Source organism: Sinocyclocheilus grahami, unplaced genomic scaffold (genome assembly GCF_001515645.1).
Source record: "Sinocyclocheilus grahami isolate Dianchi unplaced genomic scaffold, SAMN03320097.WGS_v1.1 scaffold459.1, whole genome shotgun sequence".
NCBI classification, from domain to species: Eukaryota; Metazoa; Chordata; class Actinopteri; order Cypriniformes; family Cyprinidae; genus Sinocyclocheilus; species Sinocyclocheilus grahami.
Window position 1 is genome coordinate 322,254 of NW_015505638.1, and position 10,599 is coordinate 332,852.

Genomic DNA, 10,599 nt, shown 5'->3' on the forward strand with positions numbered 1-10,599 from the left:
CACGAAAAGCTGGTCAGATTGCCGAAAGCTGGCCAAACAGTCAATGAAAATCCTCAAGCCCTGACGAGGCACACCGAAATCTGAGCGTCCGAATCACGCGAGGTCGATGACTCGGAAGACAGGGCATATAGCGAAACAGTCTGCGCTCTGAGGGGGTAGATAGTGATTTAGGCACGTAGCCCGGTCTCGGCCAGAGAGTGACGCTGCAGTCACCGGGTCCGAAGCGAATGCAATCGCTGTCCACAGAAAACGCATGTAAATCCCCTATGTGCTTAGCCGAAGCAAGGGCAAGAAGAAGTGCAGTGTGAGAGATAGCGCCTTCATAGCAATGGATGCTAAAGGCTCGAATGGTGGCTGTGAAAGAGCTCTTCACACCACCTCTAGGTCCCAGGGTGGAACTGAAGGCGGAAGCGGGGGATGCAATCTCTTCGTCCCTTAAAGAAAACTCACCACCAGCGCGTGCCTACTGATCGTACGCCCTCTTGGTGATTTATGTACGAAACCACAGACGTTGTCGGTGCGAATCAGTACATGTCACTGTTCCAGCTGCGGCCGAAAATCCTTTAGAGCTAAGAACACTGCTTCCAGCTCCAAGCGGTTTATGTGCCATAAATGTGTCATGTCTGAGTTTCTGACCACAGCCCTGAAGCCGGCATGCCCTCGCACACTGCTCCCCATCCGCGAGTCGACGCGTCCGTCGTGACCACGACACGTGACGTTACCAAGCCCAGGGGAACCCCACGGCTGATGCAGCCGCAGGAGACCGCGATGTGCAAATGGTCCGAAGTCCACGCCGTCTAAGGGACTCGAGATTTCAGCCATAACTGCAGCGGGCGCATGTGTAGTAAACCCAGATGACATACCGCTGATGCCGCTGCCATGAGTCCCTGCAGCCTCTGAAATTCCTTCAAGTGAACAGAGCTGCCCAGTCTGAAATGGCACAGGGAAGACAAAGTGGCCGCCAAGTGCTCCCGAGAGAGACGAGCGCGCATCTCCACCGAGTCGAAGCACACTCTCAGATACGTTATAGACTGACTCGGGGCAAGAATGCTCTTACGCACATTCACACATAGCCCCAAGAACTCCCAAGTGACGAAGCAGTTTGTCTGTTATGGCTGGCTATAGTGTGTCCTGTGACTGAGTTAAGATCAGCCAGTCATCCAAATAAGTGAGAACGCGCATCCCGCTCGCTCTGAGGGGGGCAAGAGCTGTGTCCATGCACTTCGAGAAAGTGCGCGGGGCCAAAGCCAGCCCAAACGGGAGAACAGAGTACTGGTACGCTGTGCCCTCGAAAGCAAATCTCAGAAAGCGTCTGTGATGCGGTGCTATCTGAATGTGAAAGTACGCGTCCTTTAAATTCACGGACACAACCAGTCCCCGGGGCGAATTCGCGCCAGGATCTGTTTCAGCTTTATCATCTGTCCTCCATCTGTCTTGGGCACCACAAAATTGCAGTTGAATTGAAGGGCGTACCCACCCACACTTTTCTCCGCACATCCGGCTCCTGGCGTGGGGCAGCAGCGGTCAGATGCTGCGGGCCTGTTGTCCCTGCACTGCGATGAGCTGTGCGCCAAAGAAGACCTCGATCTCGCGGTCTGCTGCTGGAAAGCGCGCCTCGGCATAACGTGCCTCATAGCTTTGCATGGCTTTTTAACCGGTGTGGGCGGCGGCATCTGCGCCTGTCACTACAGACTGAATGGCTATACGACCTAGTTGAACACCACTTCGTAGGGGCGTGAACAACTGACGTAATAGTCCAGCGAAATCTGGAAGGCTGATAGGACGTGACTCCTCGCCTTCACATGCTTTTCCACGCAGCGGCATCAGGTGACTCCTCGCATTCGCACGCTTTTTTGCACTGGCATCAGTTGACTCCTCGCCTTTGCGCGCTTTCCTGCGCATCAGGTGACTCACTGTCGCTCTGAGATGGGGGCCGCTTTTCTGCTGGTGAGTGGGTAAGCGACTGAAGCTTGTCGCCGCACTGAAGCGGGGGCTGCCCATCGCCTTGAATGAGTGAGAGAGCGGAGTCCTCTACACACGGCAGCCGCTGATGTGGGGCTGGTATCATGTGAATAAGACAGCAGCGTCTTCCAAACACGGCAGCCGCTGATGAGGGGCTGGTATCGTGTGAATTAGTGAGGAGCCAGTGATTGTGCCTTGCATGCGGCAGAACGCCGCTCTGAGGCGGGAGGCTGCACACTTAGACAGTGGGTCGTGCGGCGACATGAGAACCCTTAGCTCCAGTATCTGCACTCGGCTCTCTGCTCCGCCATGGAAGGGGGACGTGAGAAGCCGAGCTGATGTCCTGCAGGTTCGATGGGTGAGAGGAATGCAGACATTTTGTCGGCATGAGCTCATCACCAGAGTCCTTAAGGTCCACTACTGAGGTGGAGACATCGAGGGCAGACGGACTCATCTGGCATCTGAAGAAAAATGTCATACTCACCTGAACGCTGCAGAGGAGCGGCAATCCAGGCACCGCCCTCTGATGAGCGAACCTAAATTGTGAGCTGTAAATAGTTTCTAAGCCATATTCTTAGGTTGTTCAGCAAAGTGAAGGAGAAGATTCTGACGTAATTGTCATGTGCACCACATTTTATACTGCCTCTCCAGCGTGCCAGTATTTGCATGCGATTTGCATACTTCGCAACAATTGGCCAGTCATTTGGACTGGCTTGAGCCAATAGGACTTCAGGAAAGTTTGGAAGGGAAGGTGTTCCCATAACGGAGAAATGTCTCCGTGATGTCTCGTGAAAGCTCGAGAGGGAACTTTGATTTGGATTTCATGGAGTCTGTCCCCACTCTAGTATGCCTACTTACTATTTTGAAAGGCATATTAGCTGATACTACAACACAGGCATGGTCAGAAATAAGCAGCATTGCTTAATGTCACAGTGAAGGACGTGCTCCTCCATCAACGGGGTGTGTGTTGAGCGATACTGAGATATCAGAGCTTACGCACTGTGTCAGATGGCATGCTCATGATGCTTATCGGAGTGTGATTCCGTGTGTCAGTTTACATGAGGGTGCCTAGCGTGATCGTGCAAGTCGGTGTGTATGTTCCAGAGGTGTGTGTGTTAAATCTGTGCTGCAGTCCGGGGAGAGATTAAACGAGTGTTCAGATGGTATGGGATGTGTGCGTGTAAGACGCTGCAGTGAGGGGATTAAATGGGGTCTCTGACGATGTCTTGCACAATGAGGGTTGATGGGTGTGAAAGGTCCATTCCACTGTGGTAACGAAGCTAATGAATTCACTCTCTAATCGATTGTCTCAGCTCTCCGTGGATTAGATGCAACCTTGCTGGAAGGCGCGAAGGTGTGTATGTGCCTGCACACGTGACGCTCGCCCCAGCCCTTTCCCGGTGCTCTCACTTTCATCGCTGAGAATGACAGGACAGGAGGATCATCTCCAGTCTAAATGAGATTACAGCCCCTTCAGCTGCTTATCTGCGCTAATGCCAGCCGCTGCAGAGCCAGACTCGTGCTCTCAGCCTCCCATTCAGACCCAGCCTCACAGCTACTGCCAGGCCATGGAGGAACCACTTGCCCCACACCATCACACTCAGTCTAATCCCTCTGTCCAGAGAGATGAGGATAATTCACAGCGAAAAGAGGGCAGAGGGGGCTGGAGATAATGCAGACAGTGACAATGGCAGCTGTCATATTTAAGAAGGTTGGAAAGAGAAAGGAAGATCGAAACAGTATGGATGAATCTGGAAAGATGAGATGGGGGAATGAAACACAAGAACTTTTGTGAAGATGACTGAATTTAGGAAGAGAGGGACAATTATTTTGAAGCTCTTCACACAGTCAGCAACAAAAACCCAGTGACACTACAATAAACTTCAAACTTCAAATCTGTCCAAAGCAGTCATCAGGTGTGTGCACTGTCCTGATTATGGGGGGAAAATGGGAATGGCAATGGAAAACAACTTCAAACTGCTGCTCACATCTGCCTTAACCATTGTCTCATCCATATTTCTTATTATTTCTAAGATCATTTTCATCTTTGTGGTACAAAAACAGACTCACACTGCTATTAAGCAAGTTTTTTTTGAGAAATTTGAAGAGTGGAACAAGGGGGTCAAGACTGGATAGCACATAGTGTATGGACTTACTTGTTTTGAAAGACATACTGTATTAGCTTTTTAAAAGTAGCTATGTATTCTAATACAGTATGTCATTTTTAAATATTGTTTTAACATCATATTTATACTAATATCTTATAGAATATTCAAAGGTTTGGGGGCAGAAATAATTTTTTAAATACATTAATAATTTTATTCAGCAAGGCCACAATAAATTGATCAAAAGTTTTATTATTATTAATAATAATATTATTATTATTATTATTAAACGTGACATTAAAGACATTTAAATTGTTACAAAAGATTTATATTTAAAATAAATGCTATTCTTTTTTTCCCCAGGATTCTCTGATAAATATAATATAAAATATTATATCTATTACCCTCATTTGTAAGTCACTTTGGATAAAAGCGTCTGCTAAATTATTAAATATAAATTATTTAAATATAAATGTAAATATATTCACGGTTTCCACAAAAATATTAAGCAGAACAACTGTTTTCAACATATACAAGAAATGTTTCTCAAGCACCAAATCAGCATAATAGAATGATTTCCGAAGAATCATGCGACAATGAAGACTGGAGTAATTAGTAAATTGCCATCACAGAAATAAATTACATTTTAAAATACATTAAAATAGGAAACCATTCATTTAAATTTTGATTATATTTCATAATATTACTGTTAAAAAAGTTGCCATATATTTGATCAAATAAATGTAGACTTGGGGATTTAATAATAAATAATAAATATTTAAAACATTTGATAGTGTATTTAGAATATTTATGTAATGTATGTAACCGCTATTAATTTATTATATATGATTATTCAAGCTTTCCCCATTTTATTGCTTCTAGAGAGATTAATTGCATAAAGTGCTCACTAACATGACAGATGAAAAACGACGAGTCTTGACGTGTGCGCTTGGCATTAATCTGTTTCTCCGTTTCTCTCTTTAGGAGAGTTCACCAGCGCTGTGGCCAGCCGTCTCACTCTATAGACTTTCCCAGTTGGGTTCCTCTTCCCAGCGTGGCTAAAGAGCGCCACCAAGCGGTGGCAGTGGCACTCTGGTCCCAATTCTTCCCCTTCCTGTGCAGCATGAGGCTTTCCCAGACCCCCCCGCCACAGCTCGCAGACGCTGCAGCAGGTCAGGGAAACGGAGAAAATGAACTCTTGTTCCCTCAGGGGCTCTCTTTGCATGGCTGTCTTTTCTCTGTGGGCTCTTCTCTAAAAGAGCCGAATTGAAAGGAACTGTATGAATGGGCAGTCGTTCTGATGCACACATCCAGGACAACTCAGTGTGTTTTGGGGAGGGGGTTTTGATTGATTTTGAAAAATATTATGACCTGCTCTCACTTTCTTGTTCTATAAGTATAGCTCTTTTTAAGGGTAGAAATGTGGGAATGAATGTTTAACATCTAATAGTATTTTATGCTATTAGGCTTCACACTGTTGGCATTAGACATGCCTGGCTCTGCACCTCAAAACCTACAGCCCCACCCCATCCAGTCTATTATGCAGAGCTTTGGCTGGGACGAGATGCTCCACCCCCTGCTGGTAACCCACTATCTAAATCACCTGCTGCAAAATGGGTGAGTGTCTTTTCTCCATTTACACTTTCTTCTGGTGCGTAGTTGGACTGTGAGCTCAATAATGATTCTCTCACAGAGAGCTGGTCAGCTCTGGGCCAGGCTCAGGTTCAGCCCAGGCTTTGTGTGTACGTGCCTGGATCCGATGTGTTCTACAATAGTACCTCCATAAAAGCCCAGATGCTCCAGATTCCAGAGCAGGTACAAAGGTCTCATCAAGTTATAACGGGCATGGTATGGCAAGTGGTTAAAGGTATAATTCACTTAAAAATTAAAATTCTGTCATCATTTACTCAACCTCTTGTAGTTCTAAAACTGAATGACTGGTTATGGTTTTTGTAAAAACAACCTGATGTATTAAGAATTTAACAGTAAAAAATTGTCACTATCCTGGACTTTACACTTCAGTCCCTTTCAAGGAAATTCAGTTCACTCATCGGCCATATTTGCAGTTCTTTCAGGCAGCTATTTTGGGCATGCAGGACCATTGCGGTCCCAAGCGCAACTATTTCTATGAGAACTAGAGCATCTAATGGCAATCGATTGGCTCTTTTATCTAGAAGGCGGGACTTATTCAACCATACTGCAGTTTTTCCTATTCATAATAATATAAGTGAACCATCTTGATGTGTATATATATATATAGTCTTCAGTCTGGTAGCAGTTCTTCTAACATTTTATTACTTTTGGCAAACCAATGTGAAAGGTGCATTTCTCCCACCTATTGGACTGGAGTGTGAAGTGCTCTGTGGTGCACAGGAGAGTTAAAAAATCAGCCACCACGATTTTACTGTTAAAACTATTTAACTATCAGGGCGTTTTGCCCCAAAACTGACAGGAGCACAGCACTTTATTAAGGGCTATACACAATGTATTGCGATCAAATTCACCAAACTGGATATTCAATTAAGGTTCAATTATCATTATCTACAGAAAAAAGAAAGCCATACAGGTTTGGAATGACATGTGCGTAAGTAAATTATGACTAAATTATGAAATAAAATCTTTTGGTGTGAATGATTCCTTCAACCCCAGTTATTAAAATCATTTTGGTGTGTCAGAGCAAGCAGCTGTATCATGTGTACAGGCAGAAATCTGGATGAACAGCTGGCCGAGTTAACCAGGCAGGTCCTCCGACTTCCAGAAGTGGAATCTGTGCTGCAGAGTGCAGGACTACATCCTGTTGCTGCCAAAGATCCCAAACCTGCAATGGCTGTGTTCATCAGGGTACACACACACAAACCAGAAGCTCTAATATATAAGGGTAACATAGTACTCTTAACGGTATCGTATTTCCAACACTGTGTGTTTGTGGATTACTAGGCTGTGGGTCAATCATACTGTGAGCTCCAGCTCCTCTCTGAGCGTTCTTCAGCGGTGTCCCGAGCACTAGAGTATGTAGGAGACATCCTCAAATACATCAAGCCTTACCTGCTAAACAAGAGCCGGGAGGGTCTACAGCTAGCATACTGGACTGTAGGTCAGTGCTTTTTGACACAGAGTACTTTATTTGTTGAATGTCATTTTTCACTTGGAAATTCATCTAAATACAAAAGGCAAATGGGCTGCGAACAGCACTTCATGTGTACTATATACTTATGAAAGTAAATTTTTTAGGCTGCTTGGTCAAGCACTGGAGCTACCTGTTAGCCACCTCCAAAGCTCAGCAACTGCTCTTCCGCATTGTAGATGTGCTCTTATTGCCCCACGCTCTCCTCCAGCAGGACAGTGGTGCACACACTCAAATGCTCTCAGCCCTCAAAGAAAGCCTGCCTTTGTTTTTGCAGGTTAACACGCCACCAAATCCAATACACACTCTATATTCAGACTATTGGAAACATCTTTCCCTATATCCTGAGGTCACTGTTGATTTTGTTCCCTGTTTTTGTCATAACTAAGATTGTCTTGGTGTCTTCAGGGTTTGTCAGTGGCAGTGAGTGTGTCCCAATCTCAGGGGGCGTACCTGAAGCAGCAGCTGCACAGTATCATTTCCCAGTACCTGAGCCGATTTCTCCCAGCCACACCCTCTACTGGAGCAGTGGTCAATCATCCTGTCCTGCTGGCAGCCTGCGGATCAACACCCACCCCACAGGGGGAAAGACTCAGGAGGATCATTCTGCATGTGCTGAGGTATGAGTCATGGGATTTCAAATTTGTATCTAAATAAATCATTTAAAGATTCTTACATAGTCTTGAGTATAGAAGGAGATGACCAACCTTTCAGGAATAATAATGTCTCCGCAGAGAGAACTTCCTCCAGTTTAAAGTTCTCGCTCCTCCCCCTCGACTCGCTGCTTTTCTCTCCTTCCTTTTGGAGCTCCTGAAAAGGAACAGTGACAGAGATCCTGCCTTACACACTATTCCTCTTCCTTTGGTGCTGCGCTGTCTGATGCTGGTCAACGAACCACAAGGTAGACAAGGACAAACCATATAAAGGCCCATTCACACCAAGAACAATAGTGTTTATTGTAATGTGTTTTGTCAACATAACTGCTCCATGCAGTTTCAAGTCGTGACACTTTTTTTTTTCAGGATTCTTTTGAATTGGAAGTTAATAAGAAAGCATTTATTTTAAATAGAAATAGATTAATTTAATGCTAAAAAAAATCTTACAGACCCCGACCTGTTGAATAATTTGTGTAGTTTTTATGTGGGCTGTTATTTTCTTAGATTTGGAACAGTTTTGTTTTTTAAACTCTTTTTGACTTTATGGTTTTAGTTATCATTATAGTTTTCACTCTTGGTGTAAATGGGAGTTAATCCAGTTAATATATGTTATTAACCCCCACCCCCACCATTTGTATTCACTAAAGCCCGTTTCCACCGCAGGAACTTACCCCAGGAACTAGGGACTTTGGGCCGGTACTCGGTGTGTTTCCACCGCAGGAACCAGGATCTAAATAAAGTTCCGGGTAAAAATTTGCCCCTCAGAAAGTCCCTGCTCGCGAGGTAGTACTTTTTCAAAGGTCCGGAACTTTCGGGGGCGGGACTTGGGCACTGAACATGCTGATTGGTTGAGTTCACACAGCATTGTATTTCGACCACCATATTCGCATAATTTTCAAAAATATTACTGTTATTATGTCATGAAATGTAGTTTTAAAATACTTTCAGGCGAGAATGTAGGCCTAGTTGTTTAAAACTCAAATCTGCGGTTTATTTATAAAGACGGCGCCTATTTGAAAATGTGCTTCGCAAATTTCGGAGACGTGAGCTCCACGCGATCAGCAGGCGCTCATTGCTCATGTTTCCCAACGAGAGCAGCCTCAACTCAGCTAGTCCTTCTAACATTTGCCGCTGTCTCTGATGTCTTTGTAGTGGTTAAACATATCATTTGTTTTGGGTAAATCTAACAGGTAATCTTTGGTCTTTATTATATTAATCTATTAATGTTAAAATGAAAAGAGGCAATGCTGTTTGATATATAATATTTAGTTTCATTGTAATGTATGTAGCCTACGTTCCCTGAACTACATTTCTGCGGCTATTAACATGTTTAAATGAAAACGAAAAGAGGCAGTGGTACAGTGAGGAAAATTGCAGTAGCCAAGGTGAGTTGACTGACGTTATAAAGTACGCTGCTGTTTGCAGAATTACCAGACTTGCGTCGTCCCGTCTCCGACATTTGCTTATATACTCGGTATTGAGACACACGCGCAGACCTACGTCACCAAACTATTTGCCTATTCTTCACGGTACTTTAGACTGTGATGGAAACGCAGACAGCAACAGGTCTGGGGGAAAAAAGTTCCTGGGACAAATTGTTCCATTTGGTGTTCCAATTGTTAATTTTGGTGGAAAAGCAGCATAAGATGGCATGAAAAGAAACCAAAAAAGGGTAATTTGAACCTGGTGGGAAGTCAGATGTGATCTCTGGTCTCTCACACATTGCTAAAACATTGTAACCCATCAATTAGATAGATCATCTTTTATAAAGACCTCTTAAATGCTGATAAAAAAATTTATTGGAATATATTTCATTGTTTTTATTCAATCAAATCCCTGTTGCATTTCTCTCAGTAACAGAGAGCACAGAGGTTACGCAGCTTATTGTGGAGAGGCGCACCGCTGCGGTAGGAGAGCAGCCATGTGAACACACCACTACTATTCTACGGTAAGTTACCCACACTGATCAGTGCTGCCTTAGGTAACTTTGAATGAGAAAGTACAGTCTCTATTTTTTTCTTTCCCAGGGCCTTTGTGGAAGAGAATGAAGGTGTATATGACCAGCAAGTGTATAATGTTCTAGAAGTTGCTGCCGTCCTTCACCCCTTCACAGTGACAGCTCTTATTCCCTTTCTGTCACCGAGCCTAAGAAAGACAGAGTACAAGAGAGGTCTGGGAAAAAATACCTCGCTCAGGTACAGTAACAGTTACCTATATGTCAGTTGAGATCTGAGAAGAAACTTAACGCTAAAACCAATGTTATCCATTAGCATTCCCATTCGCTTTGTACAATGCTTCATTTTCTCCTTAAAATCTGTCTTATTGTTTTAGGAATGGCTATAGGAGGCTGCTGGCCCTGCTTGGAGACTGTGGACAGGCTGAGATGATAAGTTTAGAAGAAGACTGACTTGCATCAACTGCCTGCCTGCATCAACTCTCAATCCTCTTTTGTAAACAGTGTACAGTGGGTACGGAAAGTATTCAGACCCCCTTAAATTTTTCACTCTTTGTTATATTGCAGCCATTTGCTAAAATCATTTAAGTTAATTTTTTTCCTCATGATATTTCAGTTTTTCTTTTTTAATAAATCTGCAAAAATGTCAACAATTCTGTGTTTTTCTGTCAATATGGGGTGCTGTGTGTACATTAATGAGGAAAAAATTGAACTTAAATGATTTTAGCAAATGGCTGCAATATAACAAAGAGTGAAAAATTTAAGGGGGTCTGAATACTTTCCGTACCCACTGTACAT

At 44.1% G+C, this 10,599-nt stretch overlaps 1 protein-coding gene across 1 annotated transcript in view; it reads left to right on the forward strand.

Moving 5' to 3' along the window:
• The window catches only part of LOC107552829 (protein MMS22-like), a 27,914-nt gene extending 17,609 nt beyond the window's left edge, over window positions 1–10,305 (forward strand). The window contains 11 exon segments of the mRNA XM_016234818.1: window positions 5,052–5,239; window positions 5,534–5,684; window positions 5,761–5,882; window positions 6,769–6,908; window positions 7,005–7,161; window positions 7,299–7,468; window positions 7,600–7,811; window positions 7,926–8,092; window positions 9,702–9,795; window positions 9,875–10,042; window positions 10,179–10,305. Of these exon segments, the coding sequence (XP_016090304.1) occupies window positions 5,052–5,239; window positions 5,534–5,684; window positions 5,761–5,882; window positions 6,769–6,908; window positions 7,005–7,161; window positions 7,299–7,468; window positions 7,600–7,811; window positions 7,926–8,092; window positions 9,702–9,795; window positions 9,875–10,042; window positions 10,179–10,254 (1,645 nt within the window). The 3' untranslated portion in view covers window positions 10,255–10,305.
• Window positions 10,306–10,599: the final 294 nt, after the last annotated feature.